This window comes from Micromys minutus (assembly GCF_963924665.1).
Source record: "Micromys minutus genome assembly, chromosome: 3".
NCBI classification, from domain to species: Eukaryota; Metazoa; Chordata; class Mammalia; order Rodentia; family Muridae; genus Micromys; species Micromys minutus.
In genome coordinates this window covers 47672341-47697329 of record NC_137972.1, presented here as the reverse complement: position 1 = coordinate 47697329, position 24989 = coordinate 47672341, and the positions used below count along the sequence as shown (strand labels likewise).

The window sequence follows — 24989 nt, the reverse complement described above, 5'->3', positions numbered from 1 at the left end:
GGTCACTGCGGTCCCTTCCTGTAGTGGAAGTACTGTCTGATAGCTCTAGTCTCCTTTCTTGTAGCAGAGCGGTGATGATCACCTGTCATTTCCTTTAGTTAGTGTCTAGTGTGTATACTGCCTCTGAAAAATTACTTTGGTGTTATTATGGCTTAAAGGAGAAGAGCTAAAGGAACATTGATTTTCCAAAGTCCATCCCCACTCAGGCAAGTGTGGGTGCCCCGTCCACTCCCTGCTAGGTGCTTTGTGGATTTACACATGCATGCAGAGCTTAGAAGTCTGAATCAGCCTGTAAATCCACTTTGGAATCTGACTTTATGATTTATACTTACTGCATGTGTATGCTACTTTGCTGTTCATTGTGCATTTTCAAAGAAATAGGGTAATATGTTATTGAATTCATATTTTATTAATTAACCATGGTCCTATTTTTTTTAAAAAAAATAGATGATTTAGGATTGTTATTTAGAATTATTTTGAAATCTTTAAAAGCCTTTGTATGCGAATTTTTTCACTTTTGAGTTCCTTCCTTGGACAATTACTTGTCAAGGAACTTTCTGGAACAAAATAAATAAGTTATTTTTAGCTTAATATACTTTTATTAAAGCATAATAATAATAATACATTTCAATTATGTGTCTCCTGTCCAAAATATGCTTTTTAGAAATTGGACCCTACATAGATATTTTCCACCTCAATTAAAAATATTTTATTTTATAGTTTTATTCATATGAATAATTTTATTTTTATGAAATTTTAGTAGATACATGGTAGTACATTTGTGATTTATTATAATTTACTGAGCCAGTTTTCTACATGGAAAATGAATAAACTTCTAGGTCTTTTGGGGCTGACATGGAGTGTGGCACAGAGTCTGTAGCATATCCAGGCACTGTGCAGCGGTACTGTCCCCAGGCTGTACACAGACATGGCCAGGGGCCTCAGGACTTCTGTCTTTGGTCAGAAGGTAAACACAGTGCTGGAGTTCGCAGACAAGAGGGAGGGTAGTTCAGAAGCCTGCCCAAAGCAGAATGGACTCCAATGTTCACTTTTTCCTATTCCCAGAAGTTGAAATCTTCTATCATAAGCTTGCACAGAATCTGAATAATTATATTTAAATTTGCTTCCCATATTAGATGGTAGTAACAGCCAGCATAAACATCTATTGGGATGATGTTCACTGTATACGGGGTTATAAGCATTGCTTTATCTAAAGCTCACAGCATCAGTCCTTAGGAGGGAGGCTTTCCAATCTGAGAGGTGCGGTGGATATTTAAAGAGCAGGCTGCCACTTTTATACATGGATGAAAAGCTGAGTGCATCTCTTCCAGATATAAAAACCCAGGCAGAAAGAGGTTTATAATTTGTTCATAGCAAAGAGTTGGCAAGATAAACAACCTAAAGCCACACCTAAGGAAAATAGGAGCTCTTCTGTTCGTACCCACTCATTGCCATTTAAGCCTGTCAGATGATGGTAAACAGAGTGAGTCCCTGGCCTTCAGTAGACCTCATGGGGAAAATACAGAACTGTGGACATGCCCAGATGAGTCTCAAGGAAAGACACACAAAGAAGAGCAGGAGGAAGAGCTGGGCTGTCACTTCAGCTTCTCTTAGGACAAGGGTAGGGGCACAATGTCCACATCTGATCCAGATGCTTCTTTCAGTAATGATTTATGTCACCCAGTCTTCCAAACCTCTCCAGTAATAGTCTTTCCTTACTAGCATATCAGACATCTTTAAGGAATTTAGATAACATGGAGGAGTCATTAGTTGTTTAGACTGAGCTATTTTTTAAAAAGCAAATCAAGTAGTTTGATTTTTATCTGTGGAGAGTTGCGTGCCATTGACTTGTTGGATATATCACCATTGTATTCAGTGGTAATGAACCGTATGTGGCATAAAGTGTCAAAAAGAAATAAGTGATTTGATAATAATCCTTGGATGCAATCAGCCTGACTTATTTTAACTCAACCCCTAATGACTTGAATCCTGTCACCTCTTGATTTTCAATTATATGGAGTGCCATGCCGTGCCTTGATTATATCTGTGCAAACTCACCTCCTAGTTTGGTGGCATTTAGGATACCCCGCGATGCAGATGATGAGTCTCATCAGGATACTAAATGCTGTGTGCCTTCTGGTTTCCCCACAGCAGTTCTGCAGAGCATTCTGGGGCCTCCAAGCCTCCGTTAAGCTCCTCCACTATGACATCACGCATCTTGCTACGACAGCAACTCATGCGTGAGCAGATGCAGGAGCAGGAGCGCAGGGAGCAGCAGCAGAAGCTGCAGGCAGCCCAGTTCATGCAACAGAGAGTGGCCGTGAGTCAGACACCAGCCATAAACGTCAGCGTGCCCACCACCCTTCCCTCTGCCACCCAGGTGCCGATGGAAGTCCTTAAGGTATGTGAGTGTTGCCCTTGTGTTTGGACCCAGCCTGTCCCTTCTGTACACCCTAGGTGTCACAGTCACTGGACTGTGTCTTTGCTTGCAGTGCTATTAGTCTTATTCATAAGCATCGCCTCCAGTGGCTCCTATGAGGCTCTGTATTTTAAAGGAAGCCTTTGAACTAACTAAATATTATGGCAGCCTGCAGATGATGGACACAGTCAACATTTTCATGGCCAATCCAAAATGGAATCTGATGTTTGTTATAACAAAGGGCATTTCTCTTTCTTTTCTTTTTTTTTTTTTTTTTTGGAAATAGTTTCATGCATAAGAGTTACCTGAAAGAGTCCTCTTCTAGAAACTTGTGTGTGCGCGTCTTCATAAATGCATTCCGGACCACACTTTAACTTTGCTCTTCAGTTAGCAAATCCTGCTGGCCCTAGAAGTTAATTGTTTTAGAAAGTTTCTTCAGAAAGAGAACTGTGGTCAAGCGTTCTGTCTGTGCCCTAAGAACCAGACTTCATAATCCTTTTACTGAAGCGAGCTGTCTGCTTTGGGTCTCTTTGATTTCTTGCTAGAGTGGAAACTGCAGGAGCTTGTTAACATCCTTCTAGCAGAGACACATAGCTTCCTAATTACTAGAGGAAGTTGTAGCAGGTCGAAGTACAGAGTTCTGTACCCTGCATTGTCTTCCCTGACTCATGGGGAGCTGCCCTGTTTCACAAACATTTCAATTTGTAAATATGACTGGTTCAGGAAAAACTAGAAGTAGGGAAACTTGCATACGTCTTATTTCCTTTTTACCCATTCACTTAATTGACTCATTCTGAAGAGCCAAGTGTTCCTGTTCATTAAGCATTGTGAACTAACTCCACATGCTGTAGATTCATTGTCGGGCTTTTGCTTTTACTCTTGTGCTAAAACAAAACAAAACAAAACAAAACAAAAACCCCTCCATCTCCCCTACTTACAGTTTATTATTAAAGTAAACAGCGGTGTGTAACTGTAAGCAGCACATAGTTACATAGTTATTTACAAAGATTTTTAAACTTAATGACCCTATTGTAGAACTCTTTGATAGAGAAATCAGTTGAAATTTTGCTGGAGCAAAATGACCCAACTGGTTTTGCATAAAATTTTACTTAAATATGAACAAAATTCTGAATATTGCCACATTTATGACTCTTATTCTCCCGCCATTCCCTGTCAAGTGAAAACAACTTTTGGCTGTAGAAATAACCTATACATGAAACCTCTCTGTTCTGCTTGAGTAGAGCCAATTATTCCTATTTAAGTTGAAACAGGTTGAATTGTTTTCTGTTTGTAAGAGCTTTATACTTTATTTATATACTGTGACTTTTATAATAACAAATTGCAGTGAAGAGTATCTGTTTTATTCACCATAATCTTAAATTTTTTTTAACTAAAAAAGCAAGTTTTAGAGGAAGTGAGATGGATTTGAGTAGAGCGGTTTACATCAGACTTGAAGGTAATGTTTAATTGTATTGAGATGTGTTTACTTGAAATTGATTTTTCTACAAGAGTAGTTATTTTGGGTGGTGGAAAATTTATCACAAAATGAATATGTGGAAACATCATTTTAATATTATGAGAAAAATTATTTATTTTTTAAATGTTTATAATGTTAAATTTTAGCCTTATTACAATTAACATCTATATTAAATAACTTAAATAATTTATGTATTTTCCCTTATACTCTACTTTCCTGGTAACATTGGATTGAACTGCAGTCTCCCCACAACTAAAGAGTGCTAGGGAAATGCTCTAAGTTAAAGCAAAGAAGTTGTAAAGCTAAAAGACATGAGCTGGCCAAAAGAGCCACCACCGGGTTAACTGTATTTACTGTGCTCTGAACAGTTTTTACCTCTGTTTAACTGGAGAGTGTTAAATTGAGGCATCTCCTTGGGTTATATAAAAGGGTCAGCCCATGGCTCAGGAATGAGAAGGACTTGTTGGCCTAACAGATGGTAGGGAACTGAGAGCTACTAGTTAGCCTTAGGTACTTTTAAGCCAACGACCAAATTAAAACAGGACTTTCAAACATAAATGTTAAGGCAAGTTTCCTATTGGTGATGCCTTGAGAATGTTTGACCTCAACTTTATAAGTCCCCCCCCCACCATACATTCTGCTCCCCCCCCCTTTTTTGTGAACTTTAGATCATAGAACACAGTTTTGTAAAGTAAATAGCTATAGGGAAATAGTTAAATAGTTGATTTGTTTAATCTTGGACAATTGTATTTATTTCCAAACATTCGTAATGGAAACATAGGCTAATTGTATGTATGCATTCTGATATGCTATACTACATTGAAGACATGTTTCTGACAGCATAGCCTTAGTAAATGATTGATTTCGTTTGTATAGTGTTGAGTGGCAGAGGTCGTGCATACCCACTTTTCAGTGAAGGCAGGCAGCTGTGGAGGTGGAGAAGACCCATTAAGTCTCTACATTTTCTAGTGCGTTCTTACAAACACCCAGGAAGAAATGCTAAAGTCTAAATTTTATAAATACACAAAGTCTTGTCACCAGTAACCCACTATCAGATTGAACTACTCATTTTGACAAGCAAAATCAGTGTTTCAGGTTAATCCTTGTCTTTGGCAGCATTTTCCTTAAACAACGGAACTCTATGAAGCATGTTTAAAAATTGTTGACATCTGAAAACTTTGGATTCGTTGGAATTTTTATTGGAGAGTGAAAATTCCCATCATTTCTTCCCCAGTACATGCCATTGTTTATGATGTGTAACCTCTGTATTCTATATCCACCTCATTAATTTGTGCATTTAATCCTTACGTTGATTTTCACATTGGATAACATGGAGTACTGAGTCTGATTGTAGGTATTTGCACACTAATGAGGTGCCGACTTGGTTTCTTAAGAACGAGCTTAACTATTTGGGATCAAGGAGGCTTCTTTACCATAAATAGTGACATTAGGGGTACATAACAGATTTTCACACTTGCGAGCACACTCTGTGTTTTAAATTGTGAATTAAAAAATTTGGTAAGAACTGTTTATGGGGCACAGGACACTTTCTTCTATAGGTAGAAGATTTGTCAGCAGGTGAGCTGTAAAAACTGAGGCTGAACTCAGTCTGAACAAAATCAGAGTCACCAGGGACAGATCTTTAGCTATGGTGGGTATCATTATCTACAGAAGCATTACAGTCAGAATGGGCATACACTCTCACACACACATTCACACACACAGATGGACAGACTTGGTGTTCACACACTAACTAAGCCTCTCTTGTCACTGGCTCATCTCTCTATCAGTAATTGATTATTGGAGCAGCTGCTACTCTGATCTGTCAAAGTCTTCGGTTTAATTCCCTGTTACCTTCTTCACAGACTCAGGCAGTGTGGAACCTAATAGTAGTTTATAATTGATATTCATTTCTCTGTTGGGACCCAGAACTTGTCCCAACTCTCTCCCTTCTTTTGTTAATTTAAAGATCAAGAGACTGGCTGTTCTTTCTGTTGTACATTAAATTTTCCATTCTCTGTTTTGAAGAAAGTGTTGGTAGATGAAGGAGAATGTTTTTGAATCAATACTACTTTAGTATATTATTGAGTTTGAAGGAATTCATTTAAAATATTTTTGTTTTCTTTTTCCAGATCATTTCAGGAACTGGTCAAATTGCTTACCTATTAGAGATAATGTTTTCTGTTCATCAAACCTAGACTTGCATTTCCCAGGCCCCTGCACGCTGCAGACTGTGAACCTGCACATGTAGGGGTGGCCCTCTCATTCGTGCTCTGCACATTTAAGGAGAAACTCCTGTGAGTGCTGGTGATAGTCTGGGCATTGTGCATGGTACATAAACGTATCAGCTATGTCTCAAACTAGACACGTAACTTTTGCTCATGATTTTTTAAGCTGGTATTGAGGAACCTGAGTCTCATCACCGTGGATATTCAAGGCAGGAAAGACATGACCTCTCATAGGTCAGCTTGCGTTGGTGTCCTGACTCAGGATCCATAGCTGTCCCCAGAAGATATGACCTGTTACATCTCAGCTAATGGAGGCATATTGATATACTCAAGCTGCCAGTCATGGCACACACATGGACTGTAAGCCTCCATTTCAGAGAGTTTCGTAAATATTGATGTCCTAGTGATTCTGCATGAAACTATACGTCTTCAAGACCACATCATTATTTAGAGGGAGGAGACTGTTTCATCCTACAGACAGACCCTCCTCCTCGCCCTGGCAGGGACTTTAACTTCCCTAGAGAGTCTTAGACTTGTTCATTTTTACCCATAAGGTAATTTTCCTAATTTTTAAGAGCCACTGAACGATTTCTGGAATTTGGAGACTTTGCTTATTATCTTCCAACAGATTTCCACAAAAGGAGGTAAAATCCACCAGGAAACCATGGTTTCTAAGTTTTCTTGTTTCCTGTAGGAACAGTGGCCTTCCTGCCATTTCCCCTTTCCAGTGCCAACATTGCCTTTCAAAAGAGCACAGTGTAGTGAGATACAATAGGCAGTGCTGGGCATGTAGACACAGCCCTGGGTATTGGTTGCCTCTACTTTTGAAACTTCACAATCCCCCCACTCTTCTCTGGTGAGTCTCTGCCTCCACTGTAATTAGCAATTCAGTGTTTGGTAGACAAGGCCCTTCCTGTTTACATTTGTTATGTAAACATTACACAAAAAATAGTGATTACTTTATTATCCACAACAAAACATCCAGCCTTACAAATTAAATTTCTCATTCTCAAAATACCAAAACATTAGCTCTAGTTGCACTTTTACCTGGTGATGTCAGGGGAAAAAATGGGATGAGATTCTCCTTTTATGACCACAAGGCCAGTTTTCATAGTTGTTTTGAGGTTTTTTGTTTGCTTGTTTGTTTAATGTGACCTGGGGGCTTTATAGGGCCAGGGGCTTTGATCAGAGTCTTAGATTTCTCTTTGCTTTCCTCAGATTGGCACTGGTGTCTGTGCCTAGTGGATATGTTAACCACAGAGTAGAAGGGTCTTTAGTTTGTCCCATGAGCCACCTGGAGTCCCTTCAGGTGTCTTGTGTGAAAGAAGGGTTCTCATGTTATTGTGTCAAAGGAAGAATTAGTCTGCTTCCACCTATGACAATTCTCTACTAGCTGGGGTAAGGGCAATATTGTAAGGAAAGTATTAAGGGATAGGTCTTAGGGTGAGGGCGAGTGCCAGGGAGGGGGCAGTTTAGTGAATTCTACAATGTGAATTCTCTTTAATGTGATAATGCTTGTAGATCATACATTCTCAACAACAGTAGCATCATACTATTAAGGGAAACAAGATTGGTTCTTAGAAAGAAAAAATGTCCAGGGTTAGGAGATGTTAGGAGCATGCTTGAGGCGCAAGATTGGTCTAAGTTTAAAACCAAAGAAAACATAATGTTGGGAGTGGCTGTATGTGACAGTAACTCTTGGTCATGGGAGGGCAGAGACAGGTAGGTCCTTGGACTTTATGACTGTCAGCCCAGGTCTCCTCTCATTGCCTAGTGTCTCAAAGGAAAACTGCAGAGTGATAGAGCAGTACTCATGATATCCTCTTCTGGTCCCTTGCATACAACAGGTATGACATGGACATCTACACCCATGTGTATACACACACACACACACACACACACACACACACACACACACCATAGATGCCACAGTTGTTTCTTGCTCTCCACAGTTTCACTGTACAGCTAGGAAAGTAGTGTTGGTGTGTCTGCTAAACTTTTGGGAAATCAATACAGAAGGAGGGACAGTGACCGGAACACCAGAAAGGTCTAAGAGGCTCACTAGTGAGGAAAGATTGTACAACATTGCTGCTGAATCCTCAGAGTCTCCCCCTCCCTGCCTGTCATGCTTCTAGAACATTGGCCAGGATTTCTGTGGCTTCTGCATTCTGGCTGGACCTTTGTCTCCCCTCAACCGCACTTGGTGTTTACTGTGATACAGTACTGGCTACAGTACTACAGAGACAGTGAGGTTGTTGTTAGCTCCTCTGTTTAACAGATGCATGGACAGGCATGGAGGACTTAGATAGGCCTGGTAAAGTCAGAAAAGTCTGAGTATTTATCAGGATCTGAGCCCAGGCACTTAGTTGGCTACTTAGTAGATTGTATCTTTCTTAGATTGAGTAACCCAGTACACTTCTAAGGAAGGAGATAGCCATGTTCAGCCCCTCAAGTGATGTGGCTACATATGAACTGATGGCACTTGTCCATTACAGACCTCCTGGCTATGGCTTTTAACATTGGTAAGAGTTGCTTTAATGACATGGAGGGAAGGCAAGATAGCCTCACTGGCTTCTGGAACTGATTGTAGCCATATTAGGTGGCAGGCTGAAAACTTGGCAAAATTTAGTTCATTATTCTCTTACCAGCACTGTAGATATATAGGATTAACCCAGGTAGGTGAACAGACATTCGAAGATTGCTTCTGACCTTAGTGCTATTGTTAAGCCCACGTTCTATACTTTCTACTGCACCCTCACTCTAAGTCCAAGCATGTCTCAGTGACCACCAGAAACAATGCTTTTAAATAATGTGGGAAGCCAGATAGAAATAACAGTGGAATCTCTTGAGCTCAACTTGATTTTCACTGGGGATTAGTCAGGACCTTCTCTGTGAATGATTAAATTTCCTTTTCTAGTCTCCAAGATACATGAGACCTAAGAACTGTGTGTGTTCTTCCTATGTAAGAATTCTGTCTCACCACACTGACCATGATGGTACTTTTTGGTTTAGTGACTACATTGTCATTATGAGTGAAAAAGTAGTAGTAGGATTTTTTACAGCAACATCTGAAAATCTTAAGCCAGGATCTTTATATTCTAAGGATTTCAATGACTCAGCCTACCCCAGTTCATGTGCTTTGTCTGTTTCTTTATTCAGCGATATCGGTGTAGTTCTAAATGGTTTTATTCACTCCTCATAGGAATTTCCCCCGAAGTCATGGTCCTGTTTTTGTTGTTGTTGTTGTTGTTGCTGCTGCTGCTGTTGTTTTTCTTCCCTCATCTCGTCCCTTCAGTATCAGAACCTTTGGCATTGCTTTAGTACTTAAAATCTGCTTGTTTTTCTATTTGCTTTTAAGTGAATGTCAACTGTAGAAATGTTTTTATTATTGCACAAGGAGGTCACAATCCTCTTCCTAAATGTCACCTGTTTCATCTCAGTTAAAGAAAGGATAAGCTTAAAAGACTACTCATGAATGTAAGTGTGCTTTAGAACAAGAGAGAATTTGGATGCATGTAAGCAGAATCTAAATTTAACCTCACCCCACTAAAATAAATGGCTGGAATTTGTGTTAAACAATGTGAATTAGTACGGAAACTTTGCTCAAGGTTATGGCTGCAATCAGTACTGGAATATTGGCTCTTGTTCCGAACGTGTCTCTTCTTATTGCTTTTTTTTTTTTTTTTTTTTTTTTTTGACTATCAGCCTAACTTCAAAGCTGTACCATCCCTCATGCATCTCCCAGCTTGTCATATCTTGTTTATAGTACTGTACCTATGTGAGATGTATAGAAAGCACATAAACCAGGATGCAGTTAACGTAGAATGTTCTAGAGAGAGTTGCTTTAATCACTATTTTTAAAATTGATAACACCTGGAGAGCGGAGGCTGCTGGATCAATGCCTCAGTGGATAATAATACTGGCTGCTCTTCCAAAGACCCTGAGCTCAATTCCCAGCAACCACATGATGGTTCACAATAATCTATAATGGGATCTGATGCTCTCTCTGGCATGAAGGCAGACATATGTACAGTGAATGTATTTACATTTCATTCATATACATGAATTTAATTTTTAAAAATTGATAATACCAGAATATGGTCCAGAAAAGGCAGATTATTTATTCTGGAGATTTTTGGGATGTTGCTGTGGTTGGATATAATAGGAGTCAAAGGCTCTGCTACTGTTTTCCCTTGAAATAGATTTGTGATTTTAGGGTGTTGGAATAATAGCTCAGTTGGTGAAGTGCTTGCCTTGCAAACATCAGAACCTGAGCTTGATCCTCGCACCCAGTCCTGCAATCTCAGCTCTGGGGAGGCAGAGATAAGAGGACAGTACCAGGCAGCCCAGCTTTAACTGGTGAGTCCCAAGTCCAGGAGACCCTGTTTCAAAATATAAAGTGTAGATTGGCAGGGAAGACAGCTTATGTCAACCTCTAGCCTCTACACACATGCACACACATACATGAGACACCAAACCTAGGTGACTGAGATTGTGTGATCTTCATGTAATTAAAGTGGATGTCTTTAATATATTTTACCTAAGAGTTTGGTGAGTTCCTAATCACCTACTATTCTCTGAGGAGCACACTTCCTTTGATGGGTAGGTCTATTAGACTCACGTTCATCATACAGTTCTTGAAGTTGTCTAGAAGCAAGATGAAGTTTTAGGGACCCTACAATTAAAAATGAGCAAAAGGAATCTAATCACTCAGTTTCAAATAATTTTAGTGTTGTGAAGAGGCCTAAAATAAAAGGGACAATTCAGATTGTTCCCTCACTTACTGTGGCATACATAACTTTGTTGTAATCTCCCCTGTTGACTCTGGGTTTTATATAATTAAAATTTAGAGGCTGGAAATTTTGTTGAGACTTAATTAGAAGTGACAAACCAGAGACATTCCTGCCAGTTAGGAAAGGCTTAGTAAGTTCTTATTGGCTAACTTACAAATATGTAGCATTTTTCACACTGCCTAAAGGTGACAAGATCAACTCTGTTTTTCTAGTGAACTAGTAAAAATTAGATTAATAAGTACCAGGCAAAGAACCTTTTCTTTTGTCTTTTTTTTTCCTCCCCAAAGAAATCTTACCTTTGAGTACTACTGGCTGTGGAGATTGGCGCCTTAATTAGCCACATGTTCCTTTTACCTCCTGGGAAATAAGTACAGGCTAAAATTGGGGATCAAGACACAGGCGTACATTGACTTAGCACACGCCGCCAAGTAATTCATCAAGGAATGTTGGTAATTAGTCCTGCCTCTTTCAACTCTTGGCTTATTTTATAAAACCGGTTGATTTAAAATAATGCCTGCTGATGTATTGCCCACACGTTTCAAGACGGGGACTTGGCTCCTCAACAAAAGGGAGATTGTACAGGGAGGGAAATGTGCCCTCCTGGTTTTGTGTTTTCACAGATTCTAAGAGTCCATCCATGTCACCTATTAACTTGGGCGCACTTTCTTTTTACCCCATTCAGCATTTCATGGGGCCTTCTCTTTTTGCCTTGATGGAAAGAATGGGGGAGCAAACTTAAAAAAATAAAATAAAATGCAAGCTCCTGGGAGGTGGGGGGTGGATGTAAGGAGCTTGTCAAAGTGTGTCACCTCAGTGTGGTTTGATGGAATTTAATTCGAATCCTTCATCTGGTGCAAGCTGCAGTAATGATCTTCTCGTATTGTTAAATTCTTGCTGATATTTATGGCAGACAGGCTAATCTCAAAAGATTGAGTTTCTGGGGTGCACAAGACCTTGTGATTGCAGCCTCATAGCATGTGTAGTTAACTGTTTTAGAAAGTAATAACCTGAATGTCAGATTCCCACGCTAAGTGGCATATTTACCGTTATGCTTTGAGATGTGGCCACAGTCAGAGCTGCTCTTGAAAATGAGTGCTAGGCTGAGCCCAGTAACACACACAGTGGTCATGGCTGTCTGCTCCTTAGACCACAGTATCCTCATCGGTAAACTATGGGCAGTAGCGTCTGCTCTGGGGAGTCGTGAGAGGTGAATGAAAGATTCATCCCGGTGCTATCACACAAATGAGTGGAGAACCAAGCTCTGACTCCAGAGCCTTGAGTCCTCACAGAAAAGAACAAATAGAAACAGACAAAATTAATTTCAATAGGTTTTACACTACCCGGTATATCTAGAATGCTATTTCAGTTTGTTACAAGAGAATTATCTGCAAACCTGTCAAGTTTTTCCACCTTTGTAATGAGCCTCATGCTGTACTCAAACTTAGGTATATATTTTGTGTCTCTCACATATCGTAGTTTGAAGACTAAATTTCATCAGAATGACTTGACTTGGGTTTGGATATCAAAAGAGTTCATACATTTACCAAAGTTGTTTTTAATTCTGTAAAGGAGATTTTTGAGTAACTGGACTGGGGAGATGGTTTAGCAGGCAGACTGTTTGTCATACATAAACCAAAGAACCTATGAGAACCACAGTCAATTGTAATCCACAGAGCCCGTGAGAAGCTAGACAAAGTAGCATGTATGTGTCTCTTCTCCGTGTTTTTATAGGAATATAGGACGTGGGGATTGGAGAGCCCTGAGAAACTGACAAGCCAGATAGCAGGGTGGGCAAGAGCAGGAAACCCTGTTTAGGAAAGGTTAGAAAGTGAGAAGCAAGTCTTCTTAGTTTACATGTGTGGCAACATGCACACATCTAAAGTCGATCACCTGCACACACAGACACATACCCATGCACTTGAGTGCACACACAGCATGGGGGATGTTAAACAATTATTTCCAGCAACCAAATTGAATATTTGTTTCAATTTAGGTCTACATGAGATATAAAATTCAGCTCCTTCTTATGACTTGGTCTCAGTCCCAGGGCTCAGTAGCTTTATATGGCCTGTGACCATTGGATTGGGTAGCACAGAGCCTGAAGGATTTAGCACACTGTTGAGCACAACAAGAGTCATCAGGAAGAATTCTATTTTATTGGTTATAATAAATCTATAATGATCCAGGTGGGGAGGCTGCTTACTTGGTAGAGCGATTGAAGACATGAGGGCCTGAGTTTAGTTCCCAGTAACTTATGAGAAGCTGGGCATGGAGCATGTAATATGGAAGGTCAGATAGACAGATCCCTAGGATTTACTGACCAGCCAGCCTAGTCCTGTTAGTGAACTCTAGGCTAGTGTCAAACTCTGTCTCAAAAGATGACCCCTGAGAAACAAAACCCAAGATTTATCTCTGATATCTGCATATATATATATATATATATATATATATATATATATATATATATATATATATACACACACACACACACACACACACATATATATGAATGTGTACCTACATATATGTGTACCTGCACACTCTTGAACATTTACACACTAAAGAACATACCTGAAAACCCACATGTACATTCACAATTTCCAGTAACTTACGTATAATCACTGAACACAGTAATTATTATCATCACCCCTAAGCTGCAATCTTACACCTGCCCGTACGGAAATGATTTGCTTGTTAGTTTATTTCCCTTAATTTTTGACCCAGGTTCACTGTCACATATGCCCAGCTGCCATTTCCTGTCTTTTTTTTTTTTTTAAACACCCCCTTTAGGAGAGAGCCGTGAAGAGACACCCTCGCCAGAGGTGCCAAGCGCCTTCCATTCAGCCATGAGTGTGGAGGCAGCTCTTGACTTGTTAGTCACACATCTTACTCATGCTCTCGGGCCAGGTTCCTTGCCAACCTACACATGTCACACTTTCATAGCGCTTACCGAGCCTTCTGAGGATGTCTGAACTGCAGAGGATGCATGGGCATTTTGTCAGTGTGCTTAGACACTGACGAGTCAGACGATGACAAGTCATCTCTGCTTCGTTGTATAATGGATGTTGGATGATGGCTCACTTCATACAAAAGGCATTGAAAGTTTTATGCATGATGTTAACTATCTTTTCTCACTGACCCTTGAAAGTATTTTAAGACATTTTCAGCATGGCCCAATAAAATAGTTCATTTTTTATTCACCAGGGATCCAAGGGTTTTTTGTTTGTTTGTTTGTTTGTTTTGTTTGTTTTTTTCTGTTCTCATGGTAATTCTCAACCATTTTTAAACCAGAAATAACTTACCTAAGGTGATAATTTATTTTGCTAAGTACCTTCTTATTCCTAGTGTACAGAATGATTCTATTATATTGGGATTAGTGCACTGAGACTAACGTCCTTCCTGTTATTCCAAGAGCCTACAAAATCCCAGTCCTCTTACAAGCACGGAAGCCAAGGTAGAAAAAAATGTTTCTTTTGCTATGGCTTCAAGCGTGAAAAAGTATTGTTTTCTTTAGATTTCAGGGTTTCCTAGGTTGTGAAGTGTGTGTATATATGTGTGTATATGTATATTTGTACATTGTGTGTTTATTATTTATTTTATAAATTATATAAATTTATTATATAAATTTTTATTACTTAAAATAGTATCTAGTCAATCTTCAGGTCATTATCAATTTCATTTCAGCTCTCTAGTAGCTTTTTGGGGTTGTTTTAAAAACTTAGCGCTACATTTTCTTCTCAGTTTATTAATCGACACAATCTTTTATGTTACTTTGGGTCTCTCCTATTCATAAAGAGAAGATACACTGACCACTGGGAAAGGATTCTGAATTCTCACTGCTTAGTGATTTCTGGAAGCCTGTTCAGGGACCCAAAGGCCTTGTATCACCTGGGGCTTCATTAAATAGTAGATTCCCCCTGCCTACCCCACACTTCCTGGGCCATCACAGGAGGTGTTCTAGAATTCTTTTAACAACACTGAAAAGAGAAGGGGAGTAGAGTCAACCAGGTTTGTTTCCTGGAGGACTTCCTGGGTCCCTTTAGAAGTAAGGATCTGAGGTGACCCACCATCAGGGCTCCACCAGGCAAAAGGAAGAACAGAGGGAGGAAGCAGTGGGGGAGGCAGTGGAGACCAGCAGCACAGTGAGCTGACCAGCAGCACAAGGCTGCAAAATTCTCAGCAGCTATTTGGGGTGTTTTGGATAAGTCCATTATATGTAAAGTTGATTTAAAAATAGATTAAACTTTTCAAATTTGGAGTAGATGACATGAGGATAATAAGAAACCCCAAAATTGGAACTTTAAGTTACAGAGCAGAGTTGAGAAAGCTGCAAAAGGCAAGTGAATCCCATTGTTCACACAGTCTGTGAATTCTATAGAGGTTTTACACACATGCTTCTTCTAAATGAGACACTACTGTATTTAACAAAATGCAGCTCAACAGGAAAAGGGCATGTGTAGACTTCTCGTTGCTACCTCAAGTAGGTACTTTACATCAGGATGACCAGGCCTTGTACCCTCTGTGGGTTGAGAAGCACATCTAGTGAATTTATCCATTACAGTATCCTTCAGCGTATCTTCAGGGCCTGGGGAATCTACCTGCTCCTCTGCTGGCAACAGCTACTACTTCCTTACAGAAAACAGTCCTTTAAAAAATTGTATTTTGGAAATCCATTCAAAATATATATTTAGTTGAGTATAACATAAAATTTCCTTTTTTCTTTCTTTTTGTTTCTGGACAGCATCTGGCCTTGGAATTCTTCTCTCTGATATCAAAGGTCTTTCTACGGATATGTGACTATGATCTAATAGAGTGTTTCCTTGTCCCTGGAGTACTGACAAACACAAGTTCCTTTGTTTTTCATTCACTGTCTTAGTTCTCTGCATTCAGGTAGTAGATCCAGGACACACAGCCAGCATAGCTTGCTCTCTGGAAAATGATTGCTCAATAACTTGAGAAGCACCCCAGCCACAGTAAGATCAGCTCTTTTTTCTAACGCTGAAGTTCTACTTTTTTTATAATGGAAGTGTGTGTGTGTGTGTGTGTGTGTGTGTGTGTGTGTGTGTGTACATGCACTCTTGTCCATATATATATATATATATATACACACATACACACACACATACGTATGTGTGTATATGGAGAAGAAGGCACACCCTCAGGAACACCATTCATCTGTTTTACTGAGACAGCATCTCTCTCTGGCCTGGAGCTCAGTAAATAGGCTAGGCTAGCTAACCTTCTCACCACAAGGATCCTCTTGTCTCTGCTTCCCTGGTACTGAGGTCACAAAGGCGTGCCACTGTACTTTCTATGTGGATACTGGAAATCAAGCCAGACCCTCATGTGTGTACAGTGATTACTCCACAGGCTGAACCATCCTCCCACTGAGGCTCTGGAGTCACTAATAAAGCTCTAGAAGATGTGCTTACTTCAAGTGAGCCATGCTACCTAGTCTATTTCCACCACAAGGCACTGCTTGCCTTCTTACCTCCTGCCTTTCTTTTTTATACACATTATTAAGAATAGGAAGTCAGGGGAGTTGGGGATATGGCTGGTATGCCTAGCTCCTTACATAGATGGCGGGGATTTGAATTCAGTACTCATATAGTAACTACTCATTCCTGCTGAGCAATCTTCTAGACCCCTTAAAAGATTTTTCAGTCAGTTACTTTGAATTGCATTTTAGTTACAAGACATTTTCATTCTTGAAAAGCACCTGGCTCGTCAGGTTCCCAGTACAGTAAGATTTTCGGAAGGTGAATTTTGAGATACCTGGCCACAGTTTTCGATTTTCCTCCCTACATAATAGACCCTTTTACCTTGAGGTCATCAAAGTTGTTTTGATGACTAACAACAAACAGAATAATACACACAGAAAATTCCAGGAGAATGTAATAAAATTTGAAATTAAATTTTAAGAGAAAAATAATAGGTATGTTGGTCTATTAAAATGGTCCTGGTTCAGAAATTAAAATTTTGTTATAAGCCCAGCAGCCATCATCTTGATTCTGGAACTCATGTTAAGTATGAATGCCCATGCCTGAGCCTGTTAATATTTAACTTTTTAAAGCATTATTTCCCTTCAAGTAGAGATTCAAAATACATTTAATTACAGCCTCTGGTTAAGCCCTAGTGCCTATGAATTAGAACCAGTCAGACAATGGAGACAAACGGTCTGTGTTCTGAGAGTTTTCAGTCATTTGGCTTAGAATTTCAACAGTATGTTTCTTACACAACAGAGCACAGCTAAATGGCTTCCCCCCTAGACTGTATGTGCTTTGATTCTTGTGTTCTGGATTTGCCTTGCTTCATGGTCACTTATGTCCATTTTTTCCCCTCTGTGTTTTAGTCCGATGCTACCAACCCTGATCTCCATCTCTTTGTAATTTATATATAGTTTTTAATTTTTGTTTGTATTTGGCTACTCCTCTTGATTTTACATTCTAGAAGCATGTTACCCTGAGTGCTCTCCTGTCAGAAGTGCTGACTCGATGGCCTGTCTGGTCTAGAACCCTTTACCCTACTTTTACCATAAAGTCCCCTTGAGATAAGACCTGAGGCCATAGCCTTCTGTGGATCTTGCAAAGGTCAGGTCGTTGCTACTGTTCCTGCAGCTGTGAAGTCAAACACGAATTCATGGCACACCCTGTCTCAGCCAGGACCTCAAATGTGACCTTGGGGGAAGTTCTGCGGCTTTGTCTCTGTGTCTGATCCAAGTAAATGAGACTTTCCTCCCACCACTGACATGTGAAGAACCTGCCCCTTTTCTTTAAAACCGCTGTAGTTGCATCTTTGATAAGACAAAGGCACCAGGACTTTAAAAAACTCTCCACAGGAACAGCAGGTTTGCTTTGTGTATTAGCTAAACGTACCAGTTGTTGAGATAAAGAACGTCAGGTACATATCAGCTCCCTTGTGGACTAAGTCTCCTGTTTCTCCTCGAGAGTGGCTGCAGGTGAGTCAGTCTCTTTTACTTCCATTGAAACATTCTAATAATTTTATCTAACTGTGCTTTGCTAACTATAATAAAATAAATACAGATGATCACTTACTAATTTCTTAAGCCTTCCCTGGAGGTCTGTAAAATGAGAATGATCAGGAACATACAAAGCACAGGTGACCGGTTGTCAACCCAGCTGCCACTACTTCATGGCCAGCGGCTCCTGGAGCCCCATATTGACTATTTAATTCTCAGGTTTACTATTTCTGTAAGGTAAAACCACATCTCTAGTACAATTCATGGTCACAGAACATTCTTTAACTTATTAGGACGGAAACAAACCAAGCCTGGAGTGCTCCTTTATGTCGCATGTCATGCACAGTTTGCCCTTTACCTTCAGTTATATGCTAACAAGTTACATGTACACACCGATTTTTGTTGTGTTGTTAAGTGAGGCTTTGTGTTGTGTTGACCACTGTTTTCCTTGAAGGCTTCCTTCATCAGTAATCATTTCAGCCTGCCTGCTAATTTCTCTGTCTTGGAGAACAACTTTATCCTTGCTGTGTCTGTATCTATTCTTCCATCTCTCTCCTCCCTCCCTTTACCCTCTTTCCCACATACCACATACTTTTCCATATGCAAAATGTGGAATTGTACTGCCTTAGATTCCTTGTTCTATCCTTAGCTGTAAATATAGGACGTACCCTTTAACTAGATCGCAGTAAAAAAACAAAAACAAAAAAACTAAGCTTCTTCATCTGATAAATGGACCTGCTCAACCCTCTTGCATGTGGCCTACATTATAGTGCTCTTGATTAATAAGAAAGTCATGTTTGAGGTATTCGAATGTGGTGCATTCATATATGCTAATGTGGGGAGCAGCCAGGGAAAAGCTTGATCATAAAGAGGAAGTCCTAGCTGGCTGTGTGTCCATAAAATGCCTGCTCTTCCTGTGGGCTCAGTTTGACCTGGGCTGCAGGAGCTTTAAGGGCAGAGTAAGCAGCCCTGGGGTGTTCCCTTTGTGAGCATGAAGAAGTCCTGGGGAGGCAGAATACAGGATCAAATTCTACAAACTGTATGCATACCGCAAGCTCTTCTTGGTGTCTGAACTGTGCACGTGTTGGGTGTAAGGCCCTCGAGGAAGGCAGGTAGATGTTTAACAAGCTGCTGCTGATTTAGGGGTTACTGATTGCTATTATTCGTGCTCTGCTTACAAAACTCCAGGCCATTTTGAGGGACTGCCCCCAACCTTTGCTTTTATATGCCCTTCTGTCATAGACTAGAACTCTTGCAGAACACTGGAGCTGTTTCCAGAATTGTATAGATAGAATTACAGCACAAACACCTGAGCCAGTATCACAGTTGAGGAAATGAATGAATGAACATGTGAAGGAGGAGGCCCACTCTTGAGCTGGTTGCTTTTAAACACGGTTTTGGACTTTGAGGAAAGACTGGGTGGGTAGCTTTTTTCCCCTCTGGCCATAAAAACACCCATTTTTGGAACATACAGAGGAGTCACAGCTCAGCCTCAGAAGGTGAAGGTCAGGCTTGTGTTCCTGGAGGGCCTAAAGTTGAAGAACGTGGAGGGTTGTGCTGCCAAAGCCTAGGGTAAGACATTTAGCAGGAGAAAATTGCTAGAGTGGAGGTATGTGTTCTGCATGTAGGCCAGAGCAAGGCAGTGGGACATGGGACCAAGAGAATATTGCACAGACTGATGCTTGCATCGTGCCAGATGCAATAGATGCTGGATGCTCACGAAATATTGGCTTTGCTTCTCCGCTGCACATTTATTTTCTTTAGCATGTAAGGGATGTTTAGATAGACTTCTCTTGGAGCTAGTGCATGTGAACCATTGATTTTATAGGGATAGAACAGGCAGGGAGGTGATCAAAATTATTTAGACAATAAGAACATTGATTCCAGAGAAAATAAGACACTTTTAAAAAAGTTTCTAAAGGGGGATAAAATGAATGGGACCATGCTAGATGACAAAGAGAAGAGGGCCTACTCGGGTGTGTATTTCCACATAGAACGATGTTGAACATAGCAGAGTCTATAGAAGGTCTTTTCCAAGATTGGGAAAGCAATTCTGGTAAGCTAAGTTTTGCCTTCCACCTGTTTTCATAAGAATGCTTTCAGGATATAGCTGTGCCTTCCTGCTCACAGGTGGCACGGGCTGCTTTTCACGATTAGCCAGTTCTTCTGCTGGCGGTTCTCTACTGATTCTCATAATACAACTGAAGAGTCAATGTACCAAACAAATCCTTATTGGCTGCCAACCGTATGAGAGCAATGTTCTTTTACGGAGGATACAAACAGCAAGTAGATTTTGATGTCACATCATGGAACTCAGTGGTAACAGAAGATATAAACATTAATTAAATCATCACAGAAATGAGTGTGTAGTTGGAGATTATTTGACAGGCAAGTCTCATAGAGCTAATAATTGGAAGATTTGTGTGCAGAGCATGGAGCTAGTGGTGGGGACACATGTGCAGAGCCAAAGAAGAGTCCCCACGTTCACTTGTCATGGGACGAGTAGGCAGTTTATCAAAGAACTATAACAAGAGAAATTTAAGCCAAAGAAACCATGTGGTCAAAGTCCCAGTGACAAAAAAGGAACAGATACAGAACAGACAAATGGTTACACTTTCCATAGGGTGGTAGTTCTCAACCTGAGAGTCACAATTCCTTTGGGATCAAGTGACCTCTTTACAGACATCACATAACAGATATACTACAGATATTTTCATTAAAATTCACAGTAGTAGTAAATTTATAGTTATGAAGTAGCTACAAAAATAATTTTATGGCCGGGCATCACCACAACACGAGGAGCTATATTAAAGCATCAGTATCAGGAAGGTTGGAAACCACTGCTACTGGGCAACACTGATGAGAAGAGAGGCAGAAATAGAGAAGTGGAGACCCTGAGGATCGTACAGGGGAAGCCAATGGCTCGAGAGCCACGTCCAGCTCCAGCCACATGTTTGGGCACAACAGCATCATTAGCGTTTCAGTCTAGGAAGATTGTTGTGGAGTGTGTTGCAGGAGAGGACATGAGCCCCAGGACTCTGGTACCCACCAGCAGAGCACAGGGCAGAGAATAGAGCTGCCAAGGAAATGTAGAACTCAGGAGCAGCAAGTGGAGAGCCTGGGGTGGTGGGAGAATGAGAGGAGTCGATGATAGCATGAGAGACTAAGGATAGTCAGGACCACTGAGTCGGTCCTTGACCTGGTACTTTCACACAAAGCAGGTTGAAGAAAGTGCAACTGGAAACAAGTATGTGTTCATTCTGTTCTTCACTCACTCCACACACCATCATCATATGAACACTGTCTGTATACTGGGAATCTAAAGGTGAGGAGGACCACTCGAAGGCCTTGCTGTCCTGGCCATCTCTGGTAAGTCAGGAGATGGTCACCACTTCAGTGTCCCCACCACCATCCAAATTGCTGAGGGGCCAATAAATGCTGTGGTAAGTGACAAAAGGCAACAAAGGTGCTTGGGACTGTATAACAGAGGAGGGAAAGAGTTAATAAATGGAAGTGAGCACCTATGGACTCTGGAGCTGGAGGAGGCATAGGCATTAAGTATGTGAAGTTTGTACAAAACTTCTTTCAAGAGACCGAGCAAAGCTGGTGCCTGTGATCAGAAGATGCCACACTCTTTAAAGTCTCACTAAGAAGCAAATCCAGAACATTAGCAAGCAACTTGATAAATGTCCTTCTCCCCACAGCAGTCATAAACCCTGGAAAGGCAAGGACAGCCATAGCTAGACTTGGAGGTTCAGAGCGGTAAGTTTGTAGAGAGCATGGACCGGTTGCTCCTTTTTGATGGGATCTGAGCACGTGGTCCTTGAGAAGGCTTCTCATCTGCTCATCAAAAAGTGTCAGTTCAGATACACTTTTAAAGGCTGTAAAACAGGATGGAGGTTTCTTTTGGAACCTCTTGAAATAAAGCTCTCCTGCATATCCTCTGCAGACTGTGAAAGTTGTCATTGTCTGAACCATGACTTTCTGGGCCCATTGGTGTCAGGAAAAAAGCTATGTGTTGGGGGGGGGTGGTGGAAGGGGACTTCTGAGAGACCTGATTTTCAGCGAGTTTAATTTTTATCTTATTTTATGTATATGGGTGTTTTGCTTGCGTGCAAGTGTGTACACATTTCATTCCTGATGCCACAAGAGGCTGTTAGATCCCCAGAAACTGCAGGTGGATGGTTCAGTTACTGTGTGGATGCTAGGAATCCAACCTAAGTCCCCCAGAAGAGCAGCCAGTGCTCTCAACTGCTGGGCCAACTTTCCAGCCCCAGGGCCACTGACTTTAAGTGAAATTTACATCTGAATGTTGCCTCCCTGCAGAGTTTTCAGAGAGTCCTCAGTCTCCACCACACTCCCTTTGAGAGCCTTTCCATATTTCTGTTTCCCCTCTTTTCTGTCCTGATTTGCAGACTAAGGTAGCTTGGATGGTAGCCATACTTACTGAGTTCCTCCCAAAGGTTTTTGCATACAAAAAGGACTGGATCTCCTGATGGGTTGAGGTCCAAAGGAAAGTGCTGGATTTTCCCAGAAGGTACTGGAAGGAGTTACTTTGTTGTCCTGCCTCATTGTCAGTGGAAGGCTGGGCCTCTCAACTCCCAACTGATGATCATATATATACCCACACTGCAGCTGCTCTCTGTCTCTGTCTCTCTGTCTCTGTCTCTCTCTGTCTCTGTCTCTCTCTGTCTCTCTCTCTCTCTCTCTCTCTCTCTCTCTCTCTCTCTCTCCCTCCCTCTCTTTCTCTCCCTTTCCTTCTTTCTCTCTTTCCTTCCCCTCCCTCCCTTTCTCCCTCTCTTCCTCTCCCTCTTTTCCCTTTTCTCTCTCTTTCCTTCTTTCTTTCTCTTTCCTTTTCTCTCTTTTTCCTTTCGTTCTGTTTTCTTCTCTTTCTCTCTCTCTCCTTACTTATTTATTCATTTTGCATCGACAATAAGTTTTCTGTGGAAGAATTAGAATCGTGACACGTCCCTGTTGCTGATTCTGCCCATATTGTGCTTTTAACTCCCCATTTTGTTTCAAGAGCATCTCATTAATTAGTTTTACAAAAAAAAGTGTGTGGCATAATTACTGGAGTTTCTTTGCCTCCCTCCTGGCCCTGTTAACTAAACACCTCCCACATCCTGTTCTCTGCTTCCAACCTGATTGACTCATGAGGTGACACTGGCTGACACTTGCCAACTCAGTGACCTTCTTTTGGAGTTGGAGTTGACAGAGCTGATAGGACAGGAGACAGCAGATGAATGAGCACTTGTGCCCAGCCCTGTCTGCACTGCGGAGGAAGTCTCCCTTATCCTATACACAGTGCTGTCTAGAACGCCTGAATTTGTTCCCTATTAAAATTAGAAGGTTTTTAAAAATTATATCCAGGAAGAGAAGTGAGTTCAAATACTATTAAGCATCAGAAGCAACCCTTTGTAATCTTCCAGAAATGTTGTTTTAATTTAAAAAACACCCCCCCCCACTTGTGAGGGTAAAATGAGATATGTGTGAGGCTCCTTGAGCTCTCTGGATGGAAGTTGCCTCAGCTTAACTTTTTAAGATTTATTTTTAATTAAAACAATTGTGTGTGTTGTATTGTGTGTGTGTGTGTGTGTGTGTGTGTGTGTGTGTGTGTGAAAGAAAGAGAGAGAGAGTCAGAGACAGACAGACAGAGACACAGAGATGGAGACAGGGAGAGAGAGAGAGTCAGAGACAGAGAGACAGAGACACAGAGATGGAGACAGAGAGAGGGAGGGCTATTGCAGTAAGCTCAACCAGTATCCTTTCAACCATCTCCATAAAAGAACGATTGATTGCAGTGATAGGAACCAATTTGGTTTTTGAAAGTCTTCAATATTCTTAGACTTTAGTTCTGTATACTTATCTTCATTCAATCTGTAATACTTCTTATACAATCTGTAATACTTATCTTCATTCAGAGTATTTTAAAATGTGAATAATGTATTATTACTAAAGCAAATGTTTTAGATCTTTTACTCCGCTCCTTTAAGACAAGGACTCCTATAGCCCTGGGCTTGGGTGTGGGCTTGGACTGGTTATATACAGGGTAGCTGATCCTTTGAATAAGGATCTTCCAGTCTTTGCATCCCAGGGGCACCACCACACCCAGCAGACTAGAATCTCTTTTTTTTTAATGTGAAGTTTTTACTATTTCTACCCTCCCAAGGATTCCATAAGTTTCATAGATTTAGCAGTCTTTCCCGATTATGGTGGGAGCCTTGGTACCATCATGTTCTGACCTGCCTCTCCCCCATAATCTGTCCCCTGTCAGCCCCAAAGCTTAGCTTTCTTTAAGACCCTCTCTGTAAAGTCTGCACCAGTGAGCTTGGTCTGCTGTCTCCCCTTTTCCTCCCCATGGCTCATCGTCTCCTTTCATGTTTGAGACAGAATAACTAACTGGTCCCAACCTCACAGTAGCTCCAGGTTTTTATGTACGATATATAATCTAAGAAATCAACTAACTCAGTTCTCTGAACATGGGCATTTAAAATGACCGTGCCTGTGTGGTACAGAATTCCATATGAAAATGTGCCCAGTACTTTTAACTTCTTCTACACATGTTAATGCCTACTGCAGCCTCCCTTCCCCGTGTCACTGACTTCTCCATGCCGTGCCATAATAACTGACCATGCAAGTGGAAGTGGCCCACACTGCTGATTGCCCTTCATTTTGCACACCTGAGTGAGAATCCAATGGGAGAAGGAACCTTGTGCAGTCAGGCAAGGTGGGAGGGAGCAAAGGCTGGTAGTGATATAACTTACTAGACACATGTCTGATGGGTGTGAGAAAGTAGAACGAGTGTGGCTCCTGGCAGGAGAAACTGGACCTTATTTCTATACTCATCCCCCATGTTGTTTCTCTCCTTCTTTACCTCTTCTTCCCCTCTCTTTCTCTTTCTCTCTCTCCCCTCCCAGGTGTGTGTGTGTATGTGTGTATATGTATGTGTATATATGTATGTATATGAATGTATGTGTGTATGTATCTGTCTGTGTCTGTCTGTATGTATATATGTGTGTATGTGTGTGTGTATATATATATGTGTGTGTGTATATATGTATGTGTGTATATATGTATGTATGTATATGTACAT

At 40.9% G+C, this 24989-nt stretch overlaps 1 protein-coding gene across 8 annotated transcripts in view; it reads left to right on the top strand.

Moving 5' to 3' along the window:
* The window catches only part of MITF (melanocyte inducing transcription factor), a 200823-nt gene that overhangs the window by 120221 nt on the left and 55613 nt on the right, over positions 1-24989 (top strand). For 5 of the 8 annotated variants that reach the window (XM_080913645.1, XM_080913644.1, XM_080913641.1 and 2 more), the window contains one exon: positions 2152-2401. In XM_080913645.1, coding sequence (XP_080769771.1) covers positions 2152-2401 — 250 coding nt within the window. The remainder of the gene's footprint in view (positions 1-2151; positions 2402-24989) is intronic. The other 3 variants (XM_080913646.1, XM_080913642.1, XM_080913640.1) reach the window with 1 other exon arrangement.